This window comes from Oncorhynchus clarkii, chromosome 3 (genome assembly GCF_045791955.1).
Source record: "Oncorhynchus clarkii lewisi isolate Uvic-CL-2024 chromosome 3, UVic_Ocla_1.0, whole genome shotgun sequence".
Classification (NCBI taxonomy): domain Eukaryota; kingdom Metazoa; phylum Chordata; class Actinopteri; order Salmoniformes; family Salmonidae; genus Oncorhynchus; species Oncorhynchus clarkii.
The window spans coordinates 31071062-31089753 of record NC_092149.1 but is presented as its reverse complement, the minus strand read 5'-3'; the positions used below and the strand labels follow the sequence as shown (position 1 = coordinate 31089753).

The window sequence follows — 18692 nt, the reverse complement described above, 5'->3', positions numbered from 1 at the left end:
ATCCTGCAGTGCCAGACGTGTCCCCCTGCTTAAGCCAGTACATGTCCAGGCCCATCTGAAGTTTGCTAGAGAGCATTTGGATGATCCAGAAGAAGATTGGGAGAATGTCATATGGTCAGATGAAACCAAAATATAACTTTTTGGTAAAAACTCAACTCGTCGTGTTTGGAGGACAAAGAATGCTGAGTTGCATCCAAAGAACACCATACCTACTGTGAAGCATGGGGGTGGAAACATCATGCTTTGGGGCTGTTTTTCTGCAAATGGACCAGGACGACTGATCCGTGTAAAGGAAAGAATGAATGGGGCCATGTATCGTGAGATTTTGAGTTAAAACCTCCTTCCATCAGCAAGGGCATTGAAGATGAAACGTGGCTGGGTCTTTCAGCATGACAATGATCTCAAACACACCACCCGGGCAATGAAGGAGTGGCTTCGTAAGAAGCATTTCAAGGTCCTGGAGTGGCCTAGCCAGTCTCCAGATCTCAACCTCATAGAAAATCTTTGGAGGGAGTTGAAAGTCCGTGTTGCCCAGCAACAGTCCCAAAACATCTCTGCTCTAGAGGAGATCTGCATGGAGGAATGGGACAAAATACCAGCAACAGTGTGTGAAAACCTTGTGAAGGCTTACAGAAAACGTTTGACCTCTGTCATTGCCAACAAAGGGTATATAACAAAGTATTGAGATAAACTTTTGTTATTGACCAAATACTTATTTTCCACCATAATTTGCAAATAAATTCATAAAAAATCCTACAATGTGATTTTTCTGGATTTGTTTTCTCATTTTGTCTGTCATAGTTGAAGTGTACCTATGATGAAAATTACAGGCCTCTCTCACCTTTTTAAGTTGGAGAACTTGCACAATTGGTGGCTGACTAAATACTTTTTTTGCCCCACTGTATATGGTAAATCATGGCTGACATTGGTTACAATCGGCGACAATAGCAATGTGTCAGCTATATTCAGGGATAGTAGGCCTAGTTGGACAAGTCTAGCTGAATGTGCACATGATGGAAGTAAGAGGTAAATACATGATATATACAAAAGTATGTGGACACCCCTTCAAATGAGTGGATTCGGCTATTTCAGCCACACCTGTTGCTGACATTTGAATAAAATTGAGCACACAGCCATGCAATCTCCATAGACAAACATTGCCGGTAGAATGGCCTTGCTGAAGATCTCAGCAACATTCCAACATGGCACAGTCATAGGATGCCAACCTTCCAACAATTCAGTTTGTCATATTTCTGCCCTGCTAGAGATGCCCTGGTCAGCTGTAAGTGCCGAGCAGCCGCACACAAGCCTGAGATCACCATGCGCAATGCCAAGTGTCGGCTGGAGTGGTGTAAAACTCACCGCCATTGGACTTTGGAGCATTGGAAACGCATTCTCTGGAGTGATGAATCACACTTTACCATCTGGCAGTCCGACTGACTAATCTGGGTTTGGCGGATGCCAGGAGAACACTACCTGCCCGTATGCATAGTGCCAACTTTAAAGTTTGGTGCAGGAGGAATAATGGTCAAAGGGGGTACCAATAATGGTCAAAGGGGGTACCAACTCCACATTAATGCCCATGATTTTGTAATGAGATGTTCGACGAGCAGGTGTCCACATACTTTTGGCTATGTGGTGTATTAATTATTTAATTGGAAAAAAATGCACAGACTAAAATGAATGTGACTAAAACGAAACAAAAATTGTCCAATTTATTTTGTCAACTGATAATAACTAAAACTAACGAAGAAGGAAATTACCAAAATGTGACTGAAATATTTTTGAAGACTAAAACTAAATAGAAAAAAGCTGCCAAAATGAACGCTGGTACCGTAGTAGCCTGGGTGCCAATCTGTTTTACGCTCTCTTGCCAACTCCTTATAGAATTGTCATGCCATATATGCTCCATAAGGAGTTGGCAAGAGAGAAGAGACACACTGGCAGTTAGTACATGTCTTGTAAATATGACTGCTGTCATTCCCACTAACCTTCCTCCCACTACTCTGCCCATCTCTCTCCCAGTGCTGCTGTGCCCTCGTGTGTGGACGTCCCTGGAGAATGGGAGGGTGGCGCTGAAGCCCCCTGGGCCACCGGTGGAGGGCACCATGCTGCACTACAGCTGCCATGCTGGCTTCATGCTGGAGGGCAGGAACATCACACACTGCACCAAGCTGGGCAAATGGGACTCACCCAAACCTGTCTGCCTCTGTAAGTGCGGAATGGAATCCCAATCTTTTCCTGTTATTCATTTGTGATATTAGTGTTGATATTAAATGCTTTGGTTTAGCTTTGAAATGGAGAAACAACACACATACTCCATGGAAACATACATAGACAAACCAATATACGCTGAGTGTACAAAACATTAGGAACATCTTCCTAATATTGAGTTGCACCCTTTTTTCTCCCAGAACAGCCTCATTTTGCCGTGACATGGACTCTACAAGGTGTTGAAAGTGTTCCATAGGGATGCTGGGCCATTTTGGCTCCAATGCTTTCCACAGTTATGTCAAGTTGGCTGGGTGTCCTTTGGGTGGTGGACCAATGTTGATACAAACTGTTGAGAGTGAAAAACCCAGCAGCGTTGAAGTTCTTGACACACTTAAACTGGTGCGCCTGGCACCTACTACCATACCCCGTTCAAAGGCACTTAAATATTTTGTCTTGCTCATTCACCCATTGAATGGCACACACACAATCCATGTCTCAATTGTCTCAAGGCTTAAAAATCCTTATTTAACCTGACTCCCCTTTACCTACACTGATTGAAGTGGATTTAACAAGTGACATCAATAAGGGATCATAGCTTTCACCTGGATTCACCTGGTCAGTCTATGTCACGGAAACAGCAGGTGCTCCTAGTGTTTTGTACACTCAGTGTACATTGATATATTGTCATTATAGTTGTGTGTCCATGCATGTATTCTACAATGGTGTATATGCTTTGTTTTGTGTGAAAATCATAGGTGTGTATAGGTAGAAATTATAAGTATTCAGCTTCTTTGGATGAATGTCAATTGTATTTCCTTGACTCCTCGCATCCTCTCTCCTTGCCTCCTTCTCAAAACACAACGGCGGAGAAGATCAGAGGTTCCTCACCTCGGTTCCTCTCCTCATTCTGAGAAGGAGACAAGAAGGGAGGATGCGAGAAATCCAAGAAATCCAATTGACATTCATCCCCCTGTTCTGTGTACTTGTCTTAAAGAGGGAGTTATAGTACTGCCACCTGGTGGACACAAGCCATATTTTATGAATAATTGTGAATGATTGTGTAATACCCAATGAAAGTGACATCAATTGTACATCTGTGTTCTCGTTCTGTAGGCTAAGAATGTTTTGTTCAAATGTATATGTATTTTGGTATGAATTTACTTCAACGTATTTGACGCCGAATAAGAAGCACGAAGCCGAGAATTTACAACCATCTCATTTGAACTACACACATGAACTACATCTCCCACCAATCAACTGTATATTTCTCTATTTCGAAAGCTTGCAGGTCTCCATTTATTTTATATATTGTTTTCATTTTCAAAAAGTACTGGCTGGCAAAAAAAACTGTAATCTGAGATATAAAACATTAGACGGCCTGTAACTAACTGGTTCTTATCGCCAAGAGTGTGCAAAGCTGTCATCAAGGCAAAGGGTGGCTCCTTTGAAGAATCTCAAATATAAAATATATTTTGATTTGTTTAACACTTTTTTTGGTTACAACATGATTCCATATGTGTTATTTCATAGTTTTGATGTCTTCACTATTATTCTACATTGTAGAAAATGGAATGAGTCGTTGTGCCAAAACTTTTGACTGGTAGTGTAAATATATTAAATGACAGCGTTTTCCTGAATTTTATGATATAATCTTGAAGCCCATTCAAGAGATTTTGGGACATGAGCTGCAAAACGTGGAGCCGTACAAATCAGCTCGGCTATAGAATCTGACCCCTCTCTTTCTAAAATTATCCGCCGCCATTGTTGCAACCCCTATGACTAGTCTGTTCAACCTCTCTTTCGTGTCGACTGAGATCCCTAAAGATTAGAAAGCTGCCGCAGTCATCCCCCTCTTCAAAGGGGGTGACACTCTAGACACTCTAACTGTTACAGACCTATATCCATCCTGCCCTGCTTTTCTAAAGTCTTCGAAAGCCAAATTAATAGTAAGATTACCGACCATTTCTAATCCCACCGTACCTTCTCCGCTGTGCAATCCGGTTTCCGAGCTGGTCACGGGTGCACCTCAGCCACGCTCAAGGTACTAAATGATATCATAACCGCCATCGATAAAAGACAGGACTGTGCAGCCGTCTTCATTAGACCTGGCCAAGGCTTTCGACTCTGTCAATCACTGTATTCTTATCGGCAGACTTGGTTTCTCAAATTATTGCCTGGCCTGGTTCACCAACTACTTCTCAGATAGAGTTCAGTGTGTCAAATCGGCGGGCCTGTTGTCCGGACCTCTGGCAGTCTCTATGGGGCTACCACAGTGTTCAATTCTCAGGCCGTCTCGTTTCTCTGTATATATCAACGATGTTGCTCGTGCTGCGGGTGATTCCTTGATCCACCTCTACGCAGACGACACCATTCTGTATACATCTGGCCCTTCTTTGGACAAATGTGTTAACAAACCTCTAAACGAGCGTCAAAGCCATACAACACTCCTTCTGTGGCCTCCAACTGCTCTTAAACGCTAGTTAAACTAAATGCATGCTCTTCAACCGATCTCTGCCCGCACCCGCCTGCCCGACTAGCATCACTACTCTGGACAGTTCTGACTTAGAATATGTGGACAACTAAAAATACATAGGTGTCTGGTTAGACTGTAAACTCTCCTTCCAGACTCATATTAAGCATCTCCAATCCAAAATTAAATCTAGAATCGGCCTATTTCGCAACATTTCCTATTTCGCAACAAAGCCTCCTTCCCTCACGCTGCCAAACATACCCTTGTAAAACGGACTATCCTACCGATCCTCGACTTTGGTGATGTCATTTACAAAATAGCTTCCAATACTCTACTCAGCAAACTAGATGCTGTCTATCACCATGCCATCCGTTTTGTCACCAAAGCTCCATATACCACCCACCACTGCGACCTGTATGCTCTCGTCGGCTGGCCTTCTCTACATTCGTCGACCCACTGGCTCCAGGTCATCTATAAGTATTTGCTAGGTGAAGCCAAGCCTTATCTCAGCTCACTGGTCACCATAACAACACCCACCCGTAGCACGTGCTCCAGCAGGTATAGTTCACTGGTCATCCTGCCTTTCCTTCCAGTTCTTGTCTGCCAATGACTGGAACGAATTTAAAAAATCACTGAAGTTGGAGACATATCTCCCTCACTAATTTTAAGTGTCAGCTGTCAAAGCAGCTTACCGATCGCTGCAGCTGTACACAGCCCATCTGTAAATTGCCCATCCGTAAATTGCTCATCCAACTGCCTACCTCATCCCCATATTGTTTTAATTTACTTATTTTTGCTCTTTTGCACACCAGTACTTCTACTTGCACATCTATCACTCCAGTGTTCATTTTCTAAATTGGAATTACTTCGCTACTATTGGCCTTTTTATTGCCTTACCTCCTTACTCCATTTGCACACACTGTATATAGATTTGTATATTGTGTTATTGACTGTACTTTGTTTATCCCATGTGTAACTCTGTGTTGTTGTTTTTTGTCGCACTGCTTTGCTTTATCTTGGCCAGGTTACAGTTGTAAATGAGAGCTTGTTCTCAACTGGCCTACCTGGTTAAATAACGGTGTTCTCAACTGGCCTACCTGGTTAAATAAAGGTGTTCTCAACTGGCCTACCTGGTTAAATAAAGGTGTTCTCAACTGGCCTACCTGGTTAAATAAAGGTGAAATAAAAAGAAAAAAAGAAAAGAAAAGTGGAAGTGGCCGTCACTTCCACAGGGTATACAGACAACACAGTAAAAGTAGCCCACATACTGATGTTAATTCAAGGAGCATGGAGTACTGTACATGTGTAGTGAGTAACACGTATAGTGCATCAATCCATGAAGAATGAAACAATTCACAAACATCACACAGTGTTAGTGTTGCATTTACATACACTACCAGTCACCAAATCATTTTTACTATTAACAAATGTCATTTTGCCTTTTCTATTTGCTTGCCATAGATGACAGAAACTACAAAGGTAAGAGAGATTGGTTTTGGTTGGGTTATCTATCAATGTCAAAGCTCAGTGAAACAAATGTTGCAAAAAGTTGTAATGCTTCTGTTAAGCACAAGAGGGCAGTAGTACATCATTTCTGAGCAGGGTGCCTTATGCTGACCAGTAATTATACTGGTGAAGGATTTAAACTGATTAGATTTAGGGAAAGGGGGATACCTAGTCATTTTTTCAACTGAAATGTGTCTTCCACATTTAACCCAACCCCTCTGAATCAAAGAGGTGCGGGGGGCTGCCTTAATCGACATCCATGTCTTCGGCGCCCGGGGAACATTGGGTTAACTGCCTTGCTCAAGAGGCAGAAAGACAGATTTTTATCTTGTCAGCTCAGGGATTTGATCCAGCAACCTTCCGGTTACTGGCCCAACACTCTAACCACTAGGAGTAGAAATGACACACAGTATGCCATAGTTAAATTGTTGTCCTTGTGGCATTGACAAGATGATTATTTGTTTGTCGGTTTTGTTAAAGATTATTGCTTCCTTAAAGAGGCTACCTGTTATATGCCTGTCGTAAGATACCGGGGTAAAACTCACATTTTCACTAATAATATTTTTATGATTATTATCAACCATTAACAACAACATGACGCACTCATTTCAACTTAGTCTTCTCCTGCGCCAACCTGTCCTATCAGTGCATAGAAAGCACATTTTCTTCCAAAATCCTTTTCTCTCTCATTCACTCTCTCTCTCATTCTCTCTCTCTCTCTTCATTCTACTTTTCACTCAGTGTGGTATCAACACCCACTTACTGTCTTCTTAGCTGGGTAAAGGTTAACACCCAGGCCTGTCTGTGTCTTTGTGGGGAGGTGGGTGTGTGTGGAGGTGTGTGTGTGTGTGTTTGTGGGGGTGTGTGTGTGTGTGTGGAGGTGTGTGTGTGTGTGTGTGTGTGTGTGTGTGTGTGTGTGTGTGTGTGTGTGTGTGTGTGGGTGGGTGGGTGTGTGTGTGTGGGTGTGGGTGTTAGCGGCAGTCAGAGGAAGTCAGAAAAATCTCTCTTCTGTGATCTTAAGCCCTGTGTTCTTATAGGTTAACCAGAATAGGGATGCCTGTACAACACTGGATTCCACCCCTGATACAGCTGATATAATAGATAGCTCTGGGAGAGGTGTTGCGACAGTGTTTTGCTTCTAAGGCTGTGGGCGACATTTTAGTCACACATACGAGCATAGATCTGTACAAAAAAAATCTGCACCGTAAAATTACAATCTGCAGCGTGATTTAATTTGAAGCTTTGCTTCAACGATGTGCCTTATAAGGAGGAGATTATTTAACCAGAGTTAAAGGGGCAATCTGTAGTTGCTACATCCACTTTTGGATTTATACAGTACGTGTATTATATTGATTATTGAAGAATATCACTTATAAAGGTCATACCACATCAGAACCCAAAATACAGTATAATCTTGTTTTACTCCAATATTTATAAACAATACAACTGTAAACAAACACTGTATAGCTTAAAAACATAAAACTATGATCGTACTATCATAGATAGTCAGTCCCTGCATTCATAGCTCTGTCTATGAATTTGAAAGTGGTTACATTTCTCCAGCCCCATCCCTCATATTTACCAAAACCAGTGGCGAGGTGACCACTTTGATTTTGTTTTTGTTTGAATTGCAGATTGCCCCTTTAAGTAAACTCTACCATGCACGCAATCCAATTGAGAGTTGCAGTATTTGGAACTAGCATTGTATTATTTGCCATACCGTTTATTCAAACTGTTTTTTTTTTTGCACAGTGCTCTTGTCATGTCAAATGTCGACCCCATTATGTGCTGTTCAGTGTTTGCTGGCATATAGAAGGCCGCGTAATGGAATCACATTTAAATATCAGGTGTGAATAATACATGGCATGCTGCAAAGTTCAGACAGGAGAGAGGGGAGGGAGGGAGGGGGAGAGGGAGAGGGAGAGGGAGAGAGAGAGAGAGAGAGAGAGAGAGAGAGAGAGAGAGAGAGAGAGAGAGAGGAGTACTACGTCATTGTGGGCTACAGATGGCTCAGCGGGTTAGAGGTTGGAACATGCATGGTGCTGACTGGCAACACAAGGGCTGTGAGTTGAATTGCCACCTGTGCCAAGTATACTGAATAACAGTTAGTAGCTTTGGGTCTGCTATTGACTATTACTGTATTCAGATGCAATTCAGTAGTAAGTCCACTCCACTGTAATCGTATTGAGGTGGAGTAAGGAAGGTGGCTATTTCTCCATCACACAATCTATCCCAATGTGCACAATACGAGTATTTCTACAGTGATATTACATAGAGAACCTAAAGCCAGCCTAATTGTTCAGCAAAGGTGGAATGCATGTATAGCATTGGCTTTACTCTCTTGTCCCCAGAGTGCCAGTAGCTGTTGCCAATGAGTCAGGTGTTACATTTTAGCCGTGGAAGAGGTGGAGTCATGGGAGGGGAGCATTACTGACTAATTCTATCATTCTATTATAGATGGTTCTAATTCTGTTATGGATATTGGCCTACTGGGGGTATGAGAGCCCTGTCTCAGAGCTGACAGTGAAACGGTGTTCTGCGTCCCAAATTGCACCCTATTATTTATAGTACACTACCTTTGACCAGAGCTCTATTTCATAGGGAATAGGGAGGCATTTGGGACGCGGTCAGTGCTGCATTGGCCGATTAAAGGGCAATGAGAGGAGGCTTTAAAGTGGACAGACGGTTCAAACAGCAGGTATGCTGTAGCCTGTACAGTAGCAGCCCTTGGCTATACATCACACAGACTGACTCCAGGTCAGCTTAGATGAAGGGAAAAGGAGAGCCGGGAGATTGATGCAATGACTGGTCCACTGCTTTTGCTGATTTCTCAAAATAGCCCTTGAGGCATTTAATTGTCTTTCTTTCTATTGGCTTGTGGGTGTGTGAATGAATGTCCTTTCATTGGTTATTGAGACAGAGCTGAGAAGCATGTGAGGCATTGTTGTGGTTGAGAATCGATTTGGCTCACTGTCCATCTAAAGTCTATGTTGATTTGATATTCCAATATTTGATTTCTATCAGTTTACCCTCTATTTTCCCAGGTAAAGTTAACATAGTCATTATATATTGATTTGAATAATCTATTGCTCTCGCAAAAGATAAATTAGAGAGTGACAGATACCGAGAGGTTGCCAATACTATTTGATTGTAGAAACTAGGTGCTGCAAAATTCTTTGATTGTAGAATCTAGGTGTTACACACACACACACACACACACACACACACACACACACACACACACACACACACACACACACACACACACACACAATTCAAAAGTTGGTAAATAGGCGCGCGCACACACACACACACACACACACACATTTCAAAAGTTGGTAAATAGGCACTGCAGTTTATAGTGCCCCCTCACCCCCCCCCCCCCCCTCTCCCACTTGCTCTCTCGAAGTCTCTACACATTCACCGACTAGCAAATATCATCAGTGTTGTCCTCGCTCATACACGCATGCACACACACACGCACACTCATAGCCTCTGCTGCAGTGGATGATGTACCTTTCGCGTCTCATTCCGTTTAATCCTCTACAATTGGAAATACGTGTCGTTGCACGGACAGATTATTTTAAAATCCTGAAATTACGCATAGTGCGATTTGCTTTTATTAACCAGAGAATAAGAACAATTCAAACGTTATTCGCAACCCGGAGCTCGTTTTCTGCCGTCTTGACTGGTCGCGCACGCATACCTTTCGGTGCAAAATCATGGCGATTATGAATCATTAGAAATAACGAACTAGAATTATTTTAATGTCTGTCTAATATTCTCCATCGCCACGGAAGGGGAAACTATCCTGCCTCATTAGCTTTTACAGCACTTGAATAAAACCATTCAACTTATTATTGAATTATTGAACTCTGCCTGCTGAACGACAAAAAGAGGCAAACGTGGTTTCCAAACAAGTTATACCCTATTTATAAACCCAACATTCAACGTCGATAAAAACATTAACTATTTGCGTTGTATATCATCCGCCTCTGCACTGACAAATTATCAGTCCAAACGATTAGTCAACTGAAATAATATAAAGAGCAGGCGAGCTAGGCAATTTCTTATTGTTGCCTAACAATCTTAAACTGTCTGTTAGCGAGGAGACCAAGTTAATCCACTTTTTGGAGAGCACAAAGTTCTTCAATGAAATGCTATTGCGATTCATTGCAAATTCACCTCAAGGCTCTGTAAACTTTAATTACAACACAATCTCCTATTATTCTAATACGAACACAACTCCACTGCAACATTCGGATATTGCTCCAATTCAATTTACCTGACCATGGCGGCAATTGGAAAAAGTCTGCGGCAATTATCGAGTGTCGCGTCCGGCCATATTGCACTTCGAGCATCGCTCACCTTACTTTTCCTCTCCTGGCCGTGCCCATCCTTAGGCAAGAAGAAACTCTACATCGGAGCTCTCTTCCCCATGAGCGGCGGTTGGCCGGGCGGCCAAGCATGTCTCCCCTCTGCGCAGATGGCTTTGGATCTGGTGAACAACCGGACGGATATTCTGCCGGATTACGAACTGGAGTTGATATACTATGACAGTATGGTGAGTAGATGTTGGATCAAATAGATCCATTGTTGTGTTTAAAAAGTGGAAGTCACATAAGCAGAAGATAATAAAACGTTCTCTTGGTTTTATACACGGCTCTAGACCAGTTGAAATGTAATTGATATATGATATATGAAATACATGAACACTTAATTTCTATTTCAGTTACAGCCTTTCTTCTTTACATGTCTATACATTGTTAAAACTTGCCAACATGATTATTGATTTCCAACAGGCATAGGCTTTCTCCTTTGAATGCATTGCCCTTGTAGCAGGTGGGTGCAGTAATGTCACAACTCAGCAGCATACTTATTTAATATTGTCAAGGGAGTTATGTACCAAAAGCCATATTATATTACCCCTTTTAGAATTGTTGCACAGTTGCCAATAATTTTTTTTAAAAACAAGGCAATGGTAAACATGTCATCCCCCACAAACAATGTAGCGCCCCCCTTGGGCCAATTGAGATATCACTCCCAACTAACACATTTCAGTTAATTACCATAGCTCCAGCTTTAGGCCAATCAGTGTCATTTTGTAATTGCTGGATCTCTATGGCAAGATGCATCCTTGACCAAAATGTCGTCAAAATCGGCATAGTGCTGTCTGAGATATCCCATGTGGCTAATGTACGAATGGACAGAGACCGATCCACAGTCCCCTCCCCGATTTCAGTGGTGGTGGACGATAAACTAAACTAATGCCAAGTCAGACACTGATATTGGCTTGCTGCAATTCAGCGTCAGTGCAGGTATAGGAAAAAGTGAACTTTCACGATGAAACTGGACAACCACAAAGCATCAGTTGGCTGATAGGAGGTTATGTGTCTTAAAAATTAAAAATACCAATGTCTGTATGTCAAGACCAATGTCTATGTGTCAAGACCAATGTCTATGTGTCAAGACCAATGTCTATGTGTCAAGACCAATGTCTATGTGTCAAGACCAATGTCTTGTCTATGTGTCAAGACCAATGTCTATGTGTCAAGACCAATGTCTATGTGTCAAGACCAATGTCTATGTGTCAAGACCAATGTCTTGTCTATGTGTCAAGACCAATGTCTATGTGTCAAGACCAATGTCTATGTGTCAAGACCAATGTCTTGTCTATGTGTCAAGACCAATGTCTATGTGTCAAGACCAATGTCTATGTGTCAAGACCAATGTCTATGTGTCAAGACCAATGTCTTGTCTATGTGTCAAGACCAATGTCTATGTGTCAAGACCAATGTCTATGTGTCAAGACCAATGTCTATGTGTCAAGACCAATGTCTTGTCTATGTGTCAAGACCAATGTCTATGTGTCAAGACCAATGTCTATGTGTCAAGACCAATGTATATGTGTCAAGACCAATGTCTTGTCTATGTGTCAAGACCAATGTCTATATGTCAAGACCAAGGTCTATGTGTCAAGACCAATGTCTATGTGTCAAGACCAATGTCTTTGTGTCAAGACCAATGTCTATGTGTCAAGACCAATGTCTATATGTCAAGACCAATGTCTATGTGTCAAGACCAATGTCTATGTGTCAAGACCAATGTCTATATGTCAAGACCAATGTCTATGTGTCAAGACCAATGTCTATGTGTCAAGACCAATGTCTTTGTGTCAAGACCAATGTCTATGTGTCAAGACCAATGTCTTTGTGTCAAGACCAATGTCTATGTGTCAAGACCAATGTCTATGTGTCAAGACCAATGTCTATGTGTCAAGACCAATGTCTATGTGTCAAGACCAATGTCTTTGTGTCAAGACCAATGTCTATGTGTCAAGACCAATGTCTATGTGTCAAGACCAATGTCTATGTGTCAAGACCAATGTCTATGTGTCAAGACCAATGTCTATGTGTCAATACCAATGTCTATATGTCAAGACCAATGTCTATGTGTCAAAGCACAGGGGACATTTCTTCAGTGGACAGAATACCACTGCAGAGGTCTCCTCGTCATAAGATGTCACATATAAGATGTCACTGTCCCATTTGACCACTAGCTGACTGTCACTGACCGTCACTCTCCCATTTGACCACTAGCTGACCGTCACTGTCCCATTTGACTACTAGCTGACCACGAAGCACCAGTTACTAACCTGGAAATGATAGAGCCAAATATTTATGTTATTAAATGAACAAAACACCCCCTGCTTGTTTCCCATCAATCATTCATCATATAGGCATTTTCAAATGTCAGCACTCTTCACTCACTACGCGTCTATATGTCTCCCACTGTTTCTGGCCCAGTTTTTGCCTCCCACTTCGTCATTAGCTTTAACACAAAGCCATCCTTCCCACTGGGTTTCCATATCAATCATACTACAGGACAGATGCCTCCACTACACCCAGGCATACAGCACACAGGCATGAAACAGTTAACTGTGCTGTGACTGGTTAGGGAGCGGTGCTCACTTTGTTCCGATTGGTGTAAAAGGCTCTGCAATGGAATCCCATTGTAAAGAAGAGGGAAGAGCGGAGAGGAGAGGAAAGTTGGCATGGCAACACAGTTACCATTGAAACAAACAGGCTTCTTATTTTTCTCCTTTCAATTAGATAAGAATTTGGATGAATAGATATGGTAGATGTGTGCGTGTTGAGATTCAGGGTTTGAAAATCATATACAGAACATACAGTTAGGCTGTGGACATATCAAATATACTGACTATACATATTATTGAACTTGAAACAGCTCTGTGAATCAATGGTACTGGCCATAGAATACAATATATTCTAAAATCTAGAATTCTGGAATTTATGGGATTAATCTCACCCATTGGTTGATTTATGGTTCTCTTTTTGTTTTGACAAACCAATAGATTTACACCTTTGTGACAGACCAATACAGGACTAGAACAAAATCAATGTCACACGTCAGACAGTGACATTTTCTTGAAAGTAGCCTGCAAGTGCGTGCTAGTGTACAGTTATTGCTAATCACAGTTGGGTTTGATGATCACTTTGACGATCAGTGGATTGTGAACGCTTCACACCTGGCTGAAATATTCATGAACAGTTTATGGCATTAAGAGTGAAATTATAGGAGATGGAATTAAATACGGATACTTTTTTTTACTGTAAGTTGTTATCCAATCAGCATATTTTTTTTGGTCAAGCACCAAATAGAACACAGGCAATCATAACTCACACTCTGTTTTGAGCATGAGATTTAGAAATAAGAATCAACATCATCCAATTGCTTGTCTTCTTAATTGCTTTATAATAGCTGGGGTTGGGATATCAAATATGAAGAAATGCTCACACAGTGGTCTTGGCTTGAATGTATAATGATGTTCAACAATAGAATGTGTTCATTTAAAGGTCACAATAGTTCAAGTGAAGCTTTTAAAGTGCGATCTGTTTGCCTTGGGAAAAGATGACTCGTCAAATATACCATGACATAATTAGACACTGAATACTGAAATATTAAGAAGACTTTACTGTAGATGAACACTTACACCGTTTATTTGTAATGCAGCATATCTCTTTATCTATCTACATGGGTAGATCGCTGCTTGTTTTCTTGTGTGGTAGTATAGGGAGAGAACATTAGACTATTTACAGCACATTGAGATCTATACACAGACACACCACTCACCCTCTCTAGTCCGTTGCCATGGTTATATCAAAGCAGAGATTGATGACTTTGATCAATTATTTACTGTGGTGGAGGGAGACAGAGGTAGAGAAATGGCGTTCAGGTGCTCTCTGTGTAGGGGCGCCGTCTTTCGGATGGGACGTTAAACGGGTGTCCTGACTCTCTGTGGTCACTATAGATCCCATGGCACTTATCGTAAGAGTAGGGGTGTTAACCTCGGTGTCCTGGCTAAATACCCAATCTGTCCCTCACACCATTATAGCCACCTAATCATCCCCAGCTTCTTGTTGGCTCGTTCATCCCCCCTCCTCTCTCCTGTAACTATCCCCCTAGGTTGTTGCTGTAAATGAGAGTGTGTTCTCAGTCAACTTACCTGGTAAAGTAAGTCTTAAATAAAATTTAAAAAATCTCGCACTTCCCCCTTTAATTGGCGGCTGGAACATAATAGGACTCAATCAGGGACCAAAATGATTAATATGTCCACATGGTCCACACGCATGCCCGCACACACGTGTGTATCAAAATCATGTATGCACCATTTAACGCCATGACTCACGTGGTACTCCAGATTTAATTACTCGGAGGAGATTTAGAAATTCACAGTGACTTGAGATAAGACAGAAGATCCCACTGGTCCTCTTATATTTTCACACTTTTTTTATATTATTCAATGTGAAATGCAATTCAAGAGAATAAAGCAGATCAGCATATGTGGCTTCTTCTCCTACTCTTTCTGTGAGATTGGTTTCTCATCAAAGTCTCATGGGTGGATAGATTGGATGCTGGAGTAGTATCGCAGTAATGCTAACTCCGACGCTAATATAGGGTTGCATCGTTTAGGAAACCACAGTCCTGGAGGGCCGCAGGCGCTTCATGTTTTTCATTTAACCAACCTGGAAGAGGAGGTGTGTTGAACGTAGGCAATCACTGAGCTGATCAATTAGCTCAGTTGGTTATGTGTGGTGCCTAGTTGGGACAAAATCCTGCAGCACCTGCAGCACTCCAGGAACAGGGTTGCCTACCCCTTGCACTAGAGGATTGCACCATATAACAATACTGTTACTCAATTAAAAGTGTTTAAAGTGGCAATCCTTAATTGAAACATTAACAATGTGTTTTCCTTGCCACTGTTTTTGGAAACAGCTGAGGGATGGAGCTGGAGAAATGCAACCACTCTTATATCCATAGACCATGCTATGGATGCAAGTACTGACCATCCATTATATCAAAATGATTGTTTTAACTATGTTTTTAGGCTATACAGTATTTGTTTACATTTACTTTGTTTACAAACATTGGAGTAAATGTGGAGTATTCTTACATGTGAAACTGCAAATTAGATTGTCTCTTTAGATGTGGAATTGCAAGGTCACGTGTTAAAATATTTTCAAATATGAAAATGCTAATTTGATTTTTACATGTTTTTCACACGTGGTTTTCTTACCTGTGAAACAGCAAATGTGAATTTCACATTGGAATGTTTTTCACATGTCAAACAACAAACTACAATAACATGAAACCTGAAATAACATGAAACGAACTACAATAACATGAAAACATGTTATTCTCCTCACATGTGAAAAGGTGGTGTTAACATGTGAACATGTTAACATGTGAACTCGACATTTGCAATTTTTGCATCCAACACATTTGCATCTTGAGTGCGCTATTTCCATCTCGGGAACAGACAAACCAACACACAAATCAGGGCCCATAATGTCCGTTGTTAAGTCACAGTTTTCCACAACCGGATTGCTTGTGACACTCAACTGCAATGCATGGGAGTTCTGTCTCCTCGCTCTCCCCCTCAACAGTAAATCACCATTAAACGTGTCAGGCTGATTTAGATCTGGCCCTACTGAGGACTGGAATGGGGATGGCTTATTCAAAACCTTGTTGACAGGCCTGTGGTGGATCATTTGTCCACCTCAAGCTTATTTTACATTCATTTGAGCTTTTGAATGTGCTTTGTTTGTGATATCTCCCTCTCTCCTTGCGCATTTAAATTTTCTTCCCATCTCTTTTTGGACAGCGTGGTCGATTTAACTCTCTCTGTGGCCATCTTTTCCCACTTTTATACTGACGCTCAATAAGGGTGAATATCGATCACTGTTCTGTTCTTCTCTTTCTGTTTCTGATATTCTTCTTTCTTCTCCCCTCCCTTCTCTCCCTCTCTCTCTACCCCTGTTCTCTACCCACCCCCTCACTTACTCTCCCACATCTCTCACCCCTCCCCTCTTCTTCTCCTCCCCCTATTTCTCTCCTAATCTTCCTCCTCTTTTTCCTCCCTCCCTCTCTCCATCTCCCCCTCTCTCCTCACATATATCTCCCCTTTTATTTCCCTCCATCTCCTACCATCTCCTCCTCCCTCCATTTTCTCCCTCTCTCTCTCTCTCTCTCTCTCTCTCTCTCTCTTCTCTCTCTCTCTCTCTCTCTCTCTCTCTCTCTCTCTCTCTCTCTCTCTCTCTCTCTCTCTCTCAGTGTGACCCGGGTGAGTCCACCAAGTTGCTCTATGATCTGCTCTACACAGAGCCCATCAAGACTGTCCTGATGCCCGGCTGCAGCTCCGTATCCACACTGGTAGCAGAGGCTGCTCGCATGTGGAACCTCATAGTGGTGGGTAGCTATTGTGTGTGTGTGTCCCATGCTCTATATGTCTCTCTCTCTCTCTGCCTCTCTCCCTCTCTCTCTCTGCCTCTCTCCCCCTCTCTCTCTCTCTCTGCCTCTCTCCCTCTCTCTATCTCTCTCGCTTTCTCTCTCTCGTAATCTCATAATCAACCTTAAACTTTAGTCAACCTTTTTAGCCAACTAATTAATTGAGAACAAATTAAATCTCCCTATCTATCAATCTCTCTCCTTCATTAAACACTCTATCTCGTTTAGCCTTTCCAATCTCCTCTTTACTCCCTCCACTTGCCAGCAACTAGTGCCTTGGGCCTGTCTGCTTGATTTCCTCTGTTCTTTTCCTCTCAGCCTCCTTGTTCCCACTCTAGCTGTCGACCCCCCCCCCCCCCCCCCCCCCCCCACACACACACAAAGGGTTCAGGCTCTTTAGTGAGTGTGTGAACACCACCACCAATCTCCACACACTTATTTCTGTCCCTGCTCAGCCCTTAGGAGGAGTAACTCTCTGCATGTCAAACAAGCCTATCAGAGAGCCAAGGATCAAACAGACCAGAATCAAGGAACTTCTTGGTGCTCCAATTGTAGGCTGTATTCGCATCTCCCAAAGCCTAGCGTAGCAACTCAGTCTACATTTAAAGCCAATCCTATTGACCCAATACAAGAAAGTTCATACCGGCACATCCTGTGAAACGTTTTAAAACATTTAGCAACGGAAAACATAAATGTGTCTTTCTTATTGGACAAATCCAGTTAATCCCTCCCTGTTTTAGTCCATTTGGGGCATAATGAACACGACCCTGAACCAACTCATTTTGAGGCTAGTGTTTGTTTCAGGTCGTGAACAAAAAGCACATGGTAGTACTTCTCTTCTGCTTCCTGCAAAGTGGTGTTTTATGAGCCTCTCTGTGCCCCGCTGCTTTGCTCCATTTCCTTCTATTTCATTCTCCCGTGTGTGTGTGTCACCCCTGATGTTGGAGCTGTTTTCCACAGGCTGATACCATCATCCCCCTGACTGCACCCAATTGTGAGCTGGCAAACTCTATTCTACTCTACATGTCACTAGCTGTATTGTCTGCTGTCCATGTATTGATGGCTCCACTGCGTCTAAATACAGCAGGAGATTTGTTAACGCTGGGACTCGATATTGTACATAATGTTTGATGTTTATCATCGGGTCTCTACTTTCTTCTTCTCTCATTCCCTGATGTCAGGGTGCCGATGCTCTGGACACCGAAACCAAAGTCATGATAGATGTAGAACATGAGACCCCCTTCGCCTCTTAATTCAACTGAAATCAGTGCAATAAGTTGCATTGGTACGGAATGCATTCATACTGTTTATTGCCTAGCTGTGTAGTGTTTTGATAGTTGTAGAATTTAAGAAAATACATGTTTATCTCCCTCGCGCTCTTTCTCAGTTGTCCTATGGCTCCAGCTCTCCAGCCTTGTCCAACAGGAACCGTTTCCCCACCTTCTTCCGCACCCACCCCTCGGCCACCCTCCACAACCCCACCAGGGTACGCCTCTTCCAGAAGTGGAAGTGGACAAAGATCGCTACCATCCAGCAGACCACAGAGGTCTTCACTTCGGTCAGTACACTCTCTCCGTCTATCTCTTCTCTCTATGGCTCTCTCTCGCTCTCTTTCTATCGCTCTGTCTCTGTATCTCTCTCTGTCTCCCTTTCTTAGAGATCTTTCTTACACAGCCCCCTCTTCAGTGACTCT

General features: G+C 42.3%; 1 protein-coding gene across 1 annotated transcript in view; it reads left to right on the top strand.

The window, feature by feature from the left end:
- LOC139393062 (gamma-aminobutyric acid type B receptor subunit 1-like) overlaps positions 1-18692 on the top strand; it is a 47958-nt gene that overhangs the window by 6764 nt on the left and 22502 nt on the right. The window contains exons 5-9 of the mRNA XM_071141404.1: positions 2026-2211; positions 6146-6163; positions 10594-10754; positions 16826-16960; positions 18387-18557. Coding sequence (XP_070997505.1) covers positions 2026-2211; positions 6146-6163; positions 10594-10754; positions 16826-16960; positions 18387-18557 — 671 coding nt within the window. The remainder of the gene's footprint in view (positions 1-2025; positions 2212-6145; positions 6164-10593; positions 10755-16825; positions 16961-18386; positions 18558-18692) is intronic.